This window comes from Cygnus atratus, chromosome 4 (genome assembly GCF_013377495.2).
Source record: "Cygnus atratus isolate AKBS03 ecotype Queensland, Australia chromosome 4, CAtr_DNAZoo_HiC_assembly, whole genome shotgun sequence".
Taxonomy (NCBI): domain Eukaryota; kingdom Metazoa; phylum Chordata; class Aves; order Anseriformes; family Anatidae; genus Cygnus; species Cygnus atratus.
Window position 1 is genome coordinate 48,750,423 of NC_066365.1, and position 15,631 is coordinate 48,766,053.

At 40.6% G+C, this 15,631-nt stretch overlaps 1 protein-coding gene across 9 annotated transcripts in view; it reads right to left on the minus strand.

The window, feature by feature from the left end:
• Nucleotides 1-13,942: 13,942 nt before the first annotated feature.
• Nucleotides 13,943-15,631, minus strand: part of CEP135 (centrosomal protein 135) — a 31,815-nt gene continuing 30,126 nt past the window's right edge. For 8 of the 9 annotated variants that reach the window (XM_050710656.1, XM_035553345.2, XM_050710655.1 and 5 more), the window contains one exon: nucleotides 13,979-14,551. In XM_050710656.1, coding sequence (XP_050566613.1) covers nucleotides 14,530-14,551 — 22 coding nt within the window. In that variant the 3' untranslated portion in view covers nucleotides 13,979-14,529. Of the gene's footprint in view, nucleotides 14,552-15,631 lie in introns of all 9 variants that reach the window. The other variant, XM_035553300.2, reaches the window with a different exon arrangement.

Genomic DNA, 15,631 nt, shown 5'->3' on the forward strand with positions numbered 1-15,631 from the left:
GTCAACCTCAGAAAGCCAGTGGTTTCTGAAGATCAAAAGCCTCCAGTGAGATAGACTGGTCACTGGGACAAATAAATCTTGATGGAAACAGTCAACACTGCAGAGCACCTTGGAAATAAGGATGATGTCTACATCCTATTTGGCAGAAGTAGAAACATACATGAAATTATGGTAAAAATACATATTATTTTAATAATACATAATAAAATACTATTTTGGGGGTGCCCAATTCAAAACATCTATGCTTGCTTTTTATAGACTTTTTATAAGGCTCAGGCTGGGTGTTAGGGAAAGGTTCTGCACCCAGATGGTGGTCAGGCACTGGGACAGGCTCCCCAGGGCAGTGGTCACAGCACCGAGCCTGCCAGAGTTCAAGTGTTTGGACAACGCTCTCAGACACAGGGTCTGATTTTTGGGTGGTCCTGTGTGGAGCCAGGAGTTAGGCTCAATGATCTTTTTGAGTCCCTTCCCACTTGGGATATTCTATGAGTCTATTAATTGGACTTCAAAATCCTAACTGAGATACCTACAAACTGAGGAACGCAGAATTTAGGACCACATGTGAGCAGATTAGGTTAAGTGATGCAGAGGTACACAGAAAATGCATGGAAGTGGAAAGGGAAGTCACTTGCCAATAAGTCGAGTTTCTACAAGGTAAATAGTCTTACATGCACATTCACATACTTAGTGTACATATGTAAACAAACACTTCAGTTAAAGACAAAACAAAACAAAACAAACACCTTTGATTCCAGCATTAACCATGGGCAACACACTCCTGTGTCTTCATGGGAAACAAGACTGACTTTAAAGCTCTGTTCCAAAAACTAATTCTTAAAGTGCTGTCCTACTCGAGGTAGGTCCATTGGCTTGAAGCAATTCAGATTGTCTGCTGGACTACCACGGACTTGGGAAACAAAAGTTCCTGTTTGACAAATCCGATGCTGCCCATCAGTTATAAACAGGTCTTCACTTTCTCTTTTGCTCTTTTTGACAATATAAAATAGATCCACAAAAACATCTAGGTGGAGAAAAAAATATTTCAGTGATGTTTCTGGTTTTGTAGCCTAGCTGCTTCTTACTGACACAGCCTCTGCTTGGAGCGGTCTTTAACTGACAGAAAGGGTGTCACAGCACTTGGGTGCTCCGAAGCTTATCTACTTTTTTTTTTTCTTCCCCAGATGCATTGGTAGAAATGATAAAAGCTACTACATAACCTCCATAAATCTCACCCTGCTATCACCCTTTGACCAAGGCTGCTATACCAGTGCCACTCCTCCTGCACCCACAGCAGCTTGTAACCCAAACCAGGCATCCAGGAGGCCCTTCATCCCATCTCAGGAAACACAATCACCCAAAGCATAAAGCTTATCAAATATCAGGTGCTGGGATCAGGATACAAACCTAATAACTCATGACAGCGTTCAGCAGGCTGTGTGGGTGCTTGAAAGATTAACCTACTGCCAGGAAAAACTTAGCAGGGTTGCTTTGTACAACCCACCTTTGCACTGGCAACAGGAAGAATTGGAACAGGGTGGTTAGAAATAATACCAAAACCCCTGTGTGCAAACTGAGGGTGGCTGCCACCCCTCCAAACCTGAGCAGCACGTGAAGCATCGAGTGGCAGAGCTTCTGGGCTAGGAGCATCATTATATTCCCCCAGATGGGCCAGCACAGGCTACTGCAAAATATCTACCAGGCTTGGAAGAAGATCTTTGAAAGAACAAGAAAAATCAGGCACACTTTTTCTTTCTTAGCAACTTATGAGGTTCTGACAGCTCTGTGAAGGCTGATGACATGATTTCTTCTCAAGAAAGGTATGAAAAGTGCCTTGTTTGCCACTAGAAGCAGAAATGGAAAGCAAAGGCTTTTTTTGATCTTGCCATAAGATGCCGCTCCGTTTCATGTCATTTGCAGGGTTGGGGACGTTCTAACTAATGCTTCACGCTGGGCTAGGTGAGAATTAGGGTCTGATGTTTATCTACATCACTATCTCTATTACCCACTGAAGTTTAGGAAAAAAAACAAAAACAAAAAAAGCACAAACACAAATATTTGAAAAAGTCAGAATTGCAATAGCAAGCCTTAATTAGTTTTTGGTGCCGTTAGCTAAGCTTTTAATTCAAGTGCATGAAAATGTTTTAATTAAGCCAGCTTCTAACTCAATTTCTTCAGATATCTTCCTGCTTCTGCAACAAATCACACAGATGCCAGAGACCATAGCTTCTGTCAGTACACAGCCCTGACTCCCTCTCAGAGCAGATCCACCCTGTGCACTTAGTAAAGCACTTGGTTATGTGGGTAAAACAAAATTCAGTGATATCCTTAAAGATTAAATTCAAATAAATGCATACAAAGAGTCTGAATCTTTACAAGGGAACTTTAGTTCAGGCACTTCCTTTCTTTCATGTGCAAACTTGGTAATCCCCTTTGTCATAAATAAATAAATAAAAGATTGAAAATTTTTTTTTTTCATCTTTTATTTTGCACCCACAACCAGGAGCTGCATGGTGCAGTACAGGCTTTACATCCATGGCTCTGACCTCTGTTATGTGAGCTATCAGAATAGCTGATTGCAGCAACAGATGGTTGTTCTCCACATGATGAGACCAAGGAATCAGTTATGATGGATTTCCGCAAGCCAAGACAAAACCGTGGGCTCTCAGCTAAGGTTTAGAAGCCTGCATAATCTTCAGAAGACAGACTCTGCCAGTTTCCTCCAGCCTTTAATTATTTGTGTCCCACAGCCCCCAACATGACTTTCCCAGTCATGTAATTTCACCTCGCTTGGCTCCTTGTCCTATTCTCCTTACGTGTGCAATCCCAGTTTGCACTTGTCAAGGCTGCTGGTATATTGGCAGTCTGCACCACCAACCTAACTTTCCACCTACTGGCTCACACAATTTTTATCCTACTCCTTGCCACGTCCCTGTCATCTGCAGCAAAGTCTTAGTCCTCCCTTCACGTTCTTCATGTCCTGTGTTCATCTCCTACTCATCACACAGGCCAGTTTCTTGTGAAATTTGTACCTACGCTCTCCAATTCCTTTCTCCTTCCTTCTGCTACCTGGATCTCGGATTCCTCCCAAAGCCACCCTCACACTTTCTGTCCATGCACCAGCAGAGGAGCCACTATGAAAAAACAGAGGAGTGGATGGGAGATTTGATCCTAAAAGAGGGATTGCAAGGAAAGTTTGGAGCCTCTCTGCTTACACATCTGCTCTCTTTGGAGATGTCACAGACGGACGCTCCTGCCAAGCATGGCATTTTTGAGGGGACAAGGTACAATCTGGTCGACACCAGGAAGCACAGATGTTGAGGATTCACAGGGCTAAGGAAGACCTCAAAGAGCAATCTATTCTACCCACACAACTCCAGAAAGAATCAATACATTTATGTTGTTCTTGACTAACATTAAAACAACTTCAATGTTTCTAAAACATTCAAAATCCCAATTCAAGGATCTATTCCTTTGTTTCAGTTTCACTAATGCCAAACCTGATACATACCAACTGGTCCAGCTCAGGCACGGAGAACTTTGCTTCACACCAGCTTTGTGACATCTGAAGGCTGGCATGTCTTGTTCACCCTGACACTCTTCTTTGCTGGGAGCCTCAAACAACCTCAAATGTCCATTCAACCTTTCTTCATAGTCCATATTTTCTAAATCTTCAATTACTTTCATTCCTCTCCTTTAACTCATCTCCATCTCTCTCAAAGTGTACACCGCAACTGCATACAAGGTTAAAGATGAGGAAGACTATTACATGGTATGGAAATACCACTTCTTTTGTCTTCCATGCTGGTCTTCTCTTTGTATGACACAATACCACGCTTGTCTTTATTGCAGCAGTGTGATTTTATTTAGCACCACAGCCCATCATGTAAGCTACCACAAACCACAGCTCTCCTAAAGATTTACCACTCAGTCCCAGCTGATTCTAATGATGATATCTTTGTCCTATTGAATAACTTTAGTTCCATCTCCACTAATTGACAGTCCCTCTCCAACTGTATATCAACTGCAGATGTAGCAAGCACCATTAAAGTCACTGCTGCAAACACTCTGTAGTACTGAGTGCTGAATAAACATAAATATCTCACTAAAGTGTCCACAGGTGAATGTGTGAGACTGCAATATTCTGAAAACCTACATCAGAAAATACTGGCAGGCTTTCATGTACATGGTAAAAATGCAGATCTTTGAGAACAGGACACTGCCTTGGCAGAACCTGGAGCCTAGATGCAAACCAGAATGACACTACCGTGTTGTTTTTTTTTTTCTTTTTAAACAGGATGAAAACATTAGTCTAATTCTCAATTGATCGTTTGGCTGAATTAAAACAAAAATTAGCCTGAGTCATAAAGACATGTGATGAACTACAGCCCACGTGGTTTAGACTTGGCAAAGTTTTACGCAACAGCAATCAGGGTTTTCAATGGGGAAGATGGCTCGATTTTGTTGGCGGATGGTCCCACAGCCTAACTACATCACTTGTGCACCAAAACATACCCACAGATACTAGGGATTTACATGGGCTTCATTCAATGTTTTTCTTTCTCTTCTGTGTTGCACCAAACCGTTCCAAAGACCACTGTAGTTGTACCTTTAATTTTCTTTGCTAAATAGTTTCAAACAAGAATTTATTAAAGGTCAGAGAAAGACTGCATGAAAAAAAATCAGCTTTCTTTGAAGAACCCCAGGAAAGCACCCTGTTCAATTCTTTTCATCACACCCACTCCACGTTTCAAGTTAACAGTAAAGGTAATCTCTGCCATGCAGCACCCTGCCACAGCAGCCTCACCACACACTGCTGGATTCAGCCGCTTTGTTCAGCTGCCCCCAAGTCCAACTGCTGACTTTCAAAATATGCTGAGCAGTGAAAAAAGATGTTCAAGCAGGTCAGCAATGTGCACAGCATTTGGCACACCTGAGCACGAGAGTGCGAGGAAAGCTTTTTCTTATTCAGATCGTTTTCATATAGTTTTTTCTTAAGGCAACGAGCTTGAAGAAAATAAAGCTAGATAGGTGTTATCACTAAAATGATAAGCAATCATTTCAAAGCATGCTGGGGGTATGAAGTGTTTGACTTAACTGATTTTTCTGCATAAGTATTGGTTACCAAAATGAAGGTAGTTGACAGAAAGGTCACAATTACACATACTTAGCTACCTCACCTGGGCCCTTGAACTAAAATCAGCTGATTATGGCAGTTATTTTCTCAAATGGCCTTGTCACAGGCATGAAAGTTGTATTTCTGTAATTCAGTATAGAGCATGAATACAAAGGGGAAATTAAACGGTGTTTAAAAATGCATGGATGTATTTCATACTTTTATAGTGGCATTTGAATTATATTCACTTAATGTGTTGTGCAACTGCAGCATAAGCCATTTCTCCAGGATAACACACAGCAAGACCTTTACATTTTTCTTCCTAACAAACTTAATTAACAAATCACTGTGATTCAGTTCATGTAACATGCTGGCTCTTGAATATTATTAATTAAAAGCGATTTGTTACAAGTCAATTTTATTTCTTTGTAGGACTTCATCAATGTAAATGCTGAATGTAAACTAAATGCAAATGCTGTAAGCTTCTGACAAAATATATTTTTGTTCTTAAACAAAGTAATCGTGTCATATGCAATACAGAGAAGCAAAAGGAGGGAAAGTCCCTTCAGGAGGCGATATGAAACAATAAGAGCAAGGTCTACACAGCAACTCATTGTTCCCAAAAGACAGAACCCACAGAATCGCCACAGAAACAAAAATACTTTTTATCCGTCCCTGACTGAATAGATAATAAAACAGAATTTGGCCTGCCCAGCAGTAGCACTAATGTGATTGAAGTTTGCACTGTAACATTATATGGCCTTCTGTCACATTATGGGAAACCAATGAATCCTATTCTCACACGCATTTCGTACCACTTTATCCAATCTTACTCAAATACACAGGATCGATGACAATATATAGGTGGTTAGGGCATCTCCACATCTATATCACACTAAAGGAAGTTTTTATGCAACTATATTGCCCTAGGCTGTTGATGCCAAAAAATTGACTGTACTTTTCTAACATGCCAGTAGAAGGCTTGTCCATATTTGATGTAATTCTCTTTTTGGGGCCTTTACAGAACAAAGAGCGTGCATTGATTTTTTTGTAAGGGAAAAGAAAAATCCCTCCTAACCAATGTCAGCTATTTTCAAATATGAGCAATTCAGATTCTGAAAAAAAAAAAATTTCTTGTCCTGGCTTATGAGGAAAAAAGTCAAGTTATGGACATTTAAGCACATGCTGTCTACATAAAAATTATGTTTATGTTAGACATAAAACAACCAAGTATACTAATGTTCATAAATTCATCATCACATTTCATTCTGCAGTTACTATGCCATGTATTTCTTATTTTAAAAGAGCTTACCTGACACATCTACAGCGGGAATATATTGAAATAAGACTAAGCTCTACTACTCACACTGACATATCAGTTTTTAGTGACTGAGATAACTGGCAAAACAGTATCCAGAATTACTAAGAGGTAAAGCAGAAAGAACCTCAAAGCTTCAGCATTCTTATTGCTGTAATCAGAAGGGGGGAACTAAAAATGCAGCTTTTTATTATCTGCAATTAAAATGAAATGTTACAGCCAACATAACAGTCCCTCTTAAAAGTAAACCTATTCTGTTTAAGTGTGCGGGAACTGGATGCTAAAAACATACATATTTTACCTAATAGATTAACAACTCACCCCTGCTAAAACCTGCATAATCTCACAAGACAACAAGCCAAAATGACCTATAAGAAATAAACTTAAAAAAAAAAGTTAACAGCACAGAACACAGCAAGACATTCCTAATTTTTATCAAGTGTGTGTGCCACCAGTGTGCTTTTACAAATCACATTATACAGCATATAACGAAAAAATATTTGTTGCTCATACTTGTGACTAATTTCTCCCTAAAATGCAGGATTGTCCAAATGGGTATTTGGAAAGAGCCCATATTTTCAGAAGAGGATGACCTGAGATACATTTTCCTATTGGAGAAGAAAGAGCCAATAGCAATGAGCAGCTATTTCTTTGCTAAGTGCCATATTTATTAATAAAGATTTCTGGGTAATTCTCATAATGATCATCAAACTGGGGCATTAATAAATACACAAAGCACTTTTGCATAAAGTTTTGATACACCTCACGGTGTTCAATTTAGGTGCAGGGAACTGGAATGAAAAATTCAAAACCAAACACAACCTCGAAACTGGTAAAGTGATACCATCCAAGAAAGAGTTGTGTTTTTTTGTTTGTTTGTTTTTTTGTTTTGTTTTGTTTTTTAAATGATGAATTCCTGACCTGGATTCAAACCACATAAAGTAAGCGATATGCAGAACTGCTCATTACTGCCCGTTTTAAAAGATAGCAATGGCTTTGTTGAAGAAACTCACAGTATCATTTATGCCCACCGACTAATGCTCTGATACAGACCTAATTGTCCGTGCAAGGTGCAACTGGAATTATTTTGGTGATGGGAATTTCTTCTGCATGCGTTACTAAATACCAAATAAAAATCAGTCCCGACCCCAATTTATTGTCTTTAATCTGTAAAAATATAGGACCTGCTACACGTTACTACTATCGGGTCGCTTAAATAGCTTGGTTTCCAAGCCAAGAGCAATTCTCATACAATTGTTACACACTGTCCAGGGAAGGTACACAAAATTTGTTCAGGAATACAGTGAATTTGAATAATCCATGGAATACTTATGATTAGGGCTGCGGTTGTAAATTACTCTCCCCTTTCCCTGTGCGCCATCCCCCAGCCACCCAGCAGCAGCTCACTTTCAGTGCCATTATTGTCAGGCACATTACATTTCCAGGCTGCACAGTTGTGCTTTCCAGGTCTCTATTCACCCCTTGAACCGTATTTTACGGGGTGGTTTTACACGGAAAATGACAGAGCGGAGGCACAATGCTGCTTTTTTTGGGTAACTACAGATACACAGACCTGCGATTTGCTCATGTCAACACCAGCAAAATTAATTGGGGGAAAAAAAAATGTGTTATTCACCGAAGAAGCTCTTTATGAGATAGAGGAGAAGAGTCGAGTAACTGGTATTTCTGCCTCCTGAGCAGAGCCAGGGGCTGTGCAGTGAGGCAGCTTCCCAAGCCGGGCAGCGTGACCTCGGGCTTACCTGCGGGAAGCGGCGCAGCACTGCCCTTCAGCCGTGACAGGCAGCAGATCTCGATCCCGGAGCTCTCCAGGCGATCCCAGAGCCCTTCACGGGATCCCAGGGCCCTTCGGGGGATCCCCCAGCTCGCTGAAAGGCGACGGCAGCTCCCTACCGAATGGCTCACGGCAGCTTGAACAAAGCGATGCAGCCCCGGCGAAGCGCGGCGCGGCACGAAGTCATCTCTCCTGTCAGGCTCGGCGAAACCGGGAGACGGCGGGACTCGCTGGGAAAACGCTAACAAAGGAAAAAAAGGAAAAACCCTCAAGGGCTCGGGAAGAGCCACAGCCCGGCCCCGGGCGGCGCTGGAGCGGCCCCTCCCGCAAGCCCACCGAAATCCCCCTGCCTGCCGTGGCACAAAGGCGGCTTCGCCTCGCCTCGCCTCCCCTTCCCTCCCCTCAGCCTCCCCGCCCCGGCCGCCGCCTCACGGCACGCCTCGCCTCACCGTCGCCCCCGGCCCCGGGGGAGCCCCCCGGGGGGCTGCCCAGCTCCGGCCCTCAGCAGGGGCAGCCCCCTGGCGTGAGGCGGCCGTGAGGGGAGGCTGAGCCCCCCCGGCTCCCAGCCCACCCCCGTGAGGGAGGCGGCGGGCTCCTACCTCGCCCCGCTGCCGGCCGCCCCTCCGAGGCTGAGCCCTGCCCTCAGCTTCTCTCAAGGGGGGGATTCCGGCCCTGGCAGCCCCCCGAAGCCTGCAGGCAGCGGCCGGCTCGCTGGGTGTGCAAAGGGTTGCTCGGCCCCCCGTCGTTTACTGGGGAGTGGGAGGAACTACGAGGAGCAAAACGAAATTCAGCTGTGGAGCAGCCTGCCTTCTCCTCTCCATCCTTAAAGTCCGTGTCAGTGTCCCCAGTCTTCCACCTCGGCTACCTGCAACGAGGTTTTACCCGGGCTGGTTGCCCCAGGAGGGCACAGCAAAACCAGAGGCTGCAATTAGCTCCGGTGCCACTTGCTGGACCATAATTGATTGTGTGAGCCATGGTCCTCCACCTCTAAGAAAGAAAATGTGGTTTTTCAGTCAGCTCTCTCCAGCTTCAGGTGTTCCCTGGGGAAAAATGCCATGCTGTTGAGGATCCAGCCTGCTCCTTAACTTTTTGGCCTAGCCACGAGTGTTCCTTCTGCTCCTGTTAAAGGGAACAGGGTCTTACAGAAAAGCAACACCCATGCTGGGTCACTCCAAAGGGCCATCTCACATGTTTTTATGCCTCTGTGTCCAATACCAGGATAATTAAAAGGAAGAACATTAAGTTTAGGCATGTGTTTACTGATACTCCCACTCCTTAATGATTTGCAGCTCAGTGAATTCCCCCGTCAAAGGAGGTATTTGTGCAAAACCAAAGCTGGCTGTTTGACTCTGGGATAAATACAAAATCACTTTTTTATCTGTGCTGTTCTAGGGTCATATAAGCCCCGAGAGTTACAGTCTGTTCCCTTTTCAGTCCCTTCACAACCAAAGTCACAGAATATGTGGCATGATCTCTTTACCTGATTAATCAAAAATGAAACCTAGGTACAAGATCTAGTATTTGGAGGCCTGATAAGCATATTGAGTGTTACCTTTGCATTAGCAATTCCATATATATATTTGTATCCAAAATACGTGGCTACAAACCACCTCAATTATCAGAGTGGATTTTGCAGCACTCCTTTGAAGGATTCTTTTTTTTTTTCTTTGCTGTGTTCTGTTTTGCTGCTATTGCAGCACTTACACTTTATTTCTATAATTTTGCTCAGTTACATGAGATTGTTGTTGGCAAAGGTCAATGTTAGTGCTTGCATGGAGAAGCTGTAAGCTGGAGTGACATTTATTTATTTATTTCTTAAGAACTGACACTTTCTGGAAAGTGATTCAGCTGTAAACCTCTCTAGCAAAGTGTTGGATGGCCTTCAGGAACACAGGGCTTTATAAATAATTGTGTCACTCTGAATTTATTGGATGTATCTAGAATTGCCATGGAACAATCTAAATCTGCCAAACATGTGCCACAGTTGCGAGGAAAGGCAGAGGTCCACTAGATGGCACAAACACACCACTTAGAAGCCGGCCAGGGTGGGGAAGTCTACCTCCCATTCTATATGTTTTATTTATGGAAAGCAAATGGGTATAGATAGAAACTGCACACGCAGCTGTAGTCCAGTAACCCACACATCTGTTTTCAAACAAAAGAATCAGGTGTCAACTTAATTAAGGCTCAATGAAAAACTTCCCAAACAGCAGTACCTGCTCCTGCAGATCTTGGCTTACAAACAGCAGAATAATCACCTTGAATGCAACTCATTTCTGTCTGCATTCAGGAAAACACAGCTGTCCCTACTCAGCAGTATTAAAACCAGGTAGAAGAAAAACACTGCCATTCTCACTTTTTCCCCACAGTCCCCTACTTCCCATCATGCTAACACCATCACCTTGAAATGACAAAGGACGCACCACTGACAAACCTGTGGTGGAGCAGCTCTGCTCAGATTATGCTGAGCTAGGCCTACGCATGGGTGGGGTAGGCAAATATAACATGATAAATACCAAAACCCACCATCTGCCTCAGATCAAATGTAGATAAGTCTAATATTGAGAGAAAGCAATTATTTTTAATATTTTTTTCACCTGGACCAGGTTGTCCAGGACTGCATCCTGTCAGGTTTTGACTATCTTCATGGCTGGGGGAACTCCACAACCTCTCCAGTCAGCCTGCTTCACCCTTTGCACACCCTCACAGGAGAAGAAAAAAACCAAACCAACAACAAAAACAAACAAAAACAAACACACAACCAACAAAAACCCACCTTGTTCTTACATTTACATGGAATTTCTTGTATTTCAATTTGTGCCCCTTGTCTTTTGCCCTTTCCATGGATACCACTTAGAAGAGCCTGTCTTGATCTTTTTACTCCCCTTGCATAAGGTAGTTAGACAGAATCACAGAATCATTAAGATTGGAGAAGACCTCTAAAATCACCTGGTCCAGCCATCCCCCTACCACCAATAAAGGTCCCTCGTGAGCCTTCTCTTCTCCAGGCTGAACACCGCCAGCTTGCTCCGCCTCTCCTCAGGTGAGAGATACCCCAACACCTTCACCATCCTACTGATCCTTTGCTGGAATCACCAGGCACATCCATGTCCTTGTTGCACTGAGAGCCTTACAGAAGGCATTGCACTGCAGGAGTTAGCGACCTTGGCCACGTCAAAGCTCCATTGGGTCCTGCTCTCAAGGCTTGAGCCGCGGAGTCCAGGCCTGGGCCCAGCCCTCCGGCTGCAGCCTCACCAGCGCCGAGCAGGCCCACCACCACGACCCCTCCATCTTCTTCCTTGCCACAACGGCACAGTTCTGGCTTGTGATGGGCTTTACTCCAAGGTCAAGGGCCTCCAGGCTGTGCTGGTAGCTGTGGTTATTCACCCCCCAGGTGCAGGACTAGAGAACTGGTTTCTTGCAGTAAACAGAATAAAAAGAAGTGTAAAAATTCTGCCCCAGAGAACAGCTTCAAAAAAAAAGGCCTGGGGTCATATGGCTTCATGTGAAAAATGGCATTTGAATAGTTCAGCCTTCCCACACATGCACCAATTTTTTGTATGATGTATTTTACATCAGATGGAAGCCCTAATCTTAACCCTTTTTATAATTAGCATCACATGGGAATCACAATGTTTCTCAGATTCAGGATGAAATTGCACTTTCCAAATGAACCCTAGAATTGCTTATTTAAATTAATTTAAATTCAATTTTAGGGACACAGTGGAGGATGCAAAAAATTAATTCTAAGAAACTCTCAAAAGACATACAAGTTTAATTGAGCGATTTGGGTTTTGATAAATTGGTAAATACCATCCTTTTATTCTCTCCTGATTCCTCTCCTTCTGACAGTACAGTTCTCCAGTTTCGTAGAAAAAACACACCCAACAATTAGTGCCTCTTCTTTATTATTTTTGTAATATTTTACCTCCATTCCCAAGTGCAGATAACAACAGAAGACAGACAAATATTTGGACTTTTCCCACGTTTTAACATCTGCCCCACCTGCTTTCAACTCACCCCCTACCTAGATAAGGATTGAAGCAGCACAGAAACTTCTTTGAACAGTGTCCATCATTCTAATATTCTTGACTTACATTACACTTGTTTCATACATGACAGTCCACTGATTTAGGTCTCCTACAAATTTTGGCTTGTTTTCTACTTTCCCCAATAAAATATTTGATTTTAATGCAAACTTATATAATTCTTACGTTCCTTTTATTCTAGCTGCTTACAAAAATGTATAGAAAATAATACTAACAAGGAAAACGATAGCTGTACTACAGTCTGAATATCAGTATTGTTTCAGTTTTAGAAAGCTGCTCTGGCTTTAGTCGCTGAGATGATACTAGTTTTATTACAACAGCTGTGCTTGATGATCCACTAATTTTTCACAGTTGACATTCATGTAAGACATATTATTAATGTAAGTGTTATGGTTTTAATAGTAAAGGCAAAATATACTTTTTTTGGAAAGAAGAAATATTTTCAATACAACTTCTTTAATTTAGATCCCAACTGAAAAGATTTTATATACAAAATACGATGTTTAGAAGTCACTATTGAAAACATCAAGAGCAGAAAATGAGTTTGTTTCTCATTCTTACTGAATTGCTTCACCCTGTATAATTAAATATGAATTACTGTCAAGAAACTACTGACTTAATTACAAACAGTAATAAACAATACCTAAGAGACAGCGATCTCCCCATTTGTGTAACTGGCAAATGAGAGACCTCAAATGAGATACACCCATTTTTAAATAAACAAGTCCTGCCAACGTCTCAGAAGCCTAATGAGATACAAGTATTTTCAGATTCTTCTGAATGTGTGTTCTAAGTTGTTTTTAATTAATAAAATTTAATACATACATAGACACTAAATAACAAAACTAGCAAAATACAGTATATGAAAAAATAAAATATATCTATATAGCTTACAAGCAACATTATCTCCAAATATGAGACAGTATTTCCAGTTAACAGAACATTCTTTGTAATTTACAACTGTAACAATCTTAGTGCGATGTAGACAAATTCTAAACGCAAAATAAAATTATTTCATGTCATTTAATACGCTGTTTACACCTTAGGGATTCATGCTATATTAGCTGGTAATCACAGGGTGTTTTTTTATTCAACATTAGAGAAGCATAACACTACCCGTTGGTCAATGGAAGGATGCAAAACAGTAAATTCTCCCACTTCTAGTCCTCTGCATGATACCTCTGAATACACATCATATCAACCTGAATGGCATGTAATTATTAGAAAACATACATTCTGGAGTAGAACAATGATACAATTATTTGCACAGATGGACTTTAAGAGGTTATCATTAGATTCTGATTGCTAATTGCATCTTACTTCACAGTTTAAATTTGCAATGTTCCTCTGCTAAATACACCGAGTATTTTAAAGACTAGTTCTTACTGTTTCTACCTAATGTGCATCATAATATAAAGACCTGTTACCTCTCTAACAGCTTGAGCTGAGCTGTGTGAAGGATTCCAGACTTTATGCTCTTTCAAAAAGAAAATTTGAGAAATATCTCCCAATGATTCAGAAATCTCAATATAAAATACTTCTGAAATAGTTTTATAATATTTAATGTATTTCAATACATCTTTCAAAATATCAGTTTTCATTTTTTTTAATATTGGAATATTTAAAAATGCAACTTTACACAAGCGTTAAAGAAAAGGAGATGAGTAGTTACATGACAAAAACAATAAAGAATAACTGATATTTTTTATTGAGAAAAATGTTCAGTTAGCAAAATACATTCACAAAATATATAGACATTCTTCACAATATTTAAAAGCATTAAGAAAACACTTGTTAAAAATCCAAACACACAGAATATCATCAGTACAAAAGATATACTGGCTCAGCATTTTTAAAACAATCATGTATGTTATTCTCCTATCTTAGCTCACAGTAAGATGAACAAACTTCCATAACCATATGAGATAAGTAAATAGAAATAAAATAGCAAAAGAAAACAAGAGATTGTCTGTCATATCATATACTTGTTTCTTTCATACAATTATATTATGGTTACCAAATAAACACAAAACCTAGCCAGCCTTGATACAAACCCCATCAAAACAGCCCACAAAAATCTAGTCATCCCTGAGAGCTGGGAGAGTAGAATTTTGCAGAGTTGATTACTTCATAGGTTTTTAGAAATTTCAAAAGTAATCACTGATTTGAAAACAGAGGTAGAATGCAAGTCATCCTTCATAATTTTCAAAAAACAAGTCCTTATAACACAGTAATGTTTTGATTGCTCAAGTTCTGGTTACTCCTTGAAGCTCACATTTCTGGTGGAGAAAAGAAATTTCAAAAATAATGCTATTATATTTTACTAATGAAAATTAGGATAAAAAGTAATAATTACAGTTAGCCTCATACAGTTAGCCTCTTCTGTTATTCCTAAATACCAACCATTAGCATATTGTCTAAAACTCTACATTCAGGTCACTGACTCGTTGCTCAAGTGCTTAACAAAGTAAATGTGAGCTGAGGAGGAAGGGAATTTCTTGAAAAGATTGAATTAGATCAGAGAAATAAGACAGTTATGGAACAATGTAATTACAGACTACACTTTACTGTGGTAAGCTCCCAGGAAGGAATAACTAAGTAGACTGAAAGATGATGATAGAAATACAAAGATTTTTCTAAGGCAATATTCCACCAATACATTTATAAGGCAAGACAGTTAAAAGTTGGTCTGCATATCAATTCAGTTGATCAGATACTTTCTTTAAAAATGCGTACTTGATGAAATTGGGACATTTTCTGATAGGATATGGTACAGAGCTGTCATTGGTAAAACCAACTACACAAATAGTAGGATAAAGTAGTTCACTATATAGCATTCTTCAAGTATAGCATCTGGACTATTTTTATTGCACACTATGAAGCAAGAAAGATTAAGGACAACAATCTAATAATTATACTCAATCCGAGAAACATGTTATTTACCATTATCTTAAGAATGAAAAAAAAATGATCCAGAAATTTCTGGGCAAAATCTTGATTTGCAACGTAACAAGGTTTGCCTAATGGCTCACCAATAAAGCAAAAAAAGTCACAAGTACTCTTTCCTCCTCCTTATTAATACAGGAAATAGGTCTTTATATTAACAAAAGCAAGCCTAAGAACAGGCCATATGTATTTACCCACATAAATAGTTTAAACTGTTATCAGTTTGGAATTCTGTCTTTTGGATTGAGCAGTTAGATTCATAAGCTGTTACTGCTAAATATGCTCTTTCCCAAACAACCACTGCTTCTCTCTCCCTAACCTTCCACTCTTCACTGCAAAGTATTACACAGTATGGCAGAGACAGGATATAAAGTCAACTAATCAGGCCTGTAACATGTAACAGACATCACCTA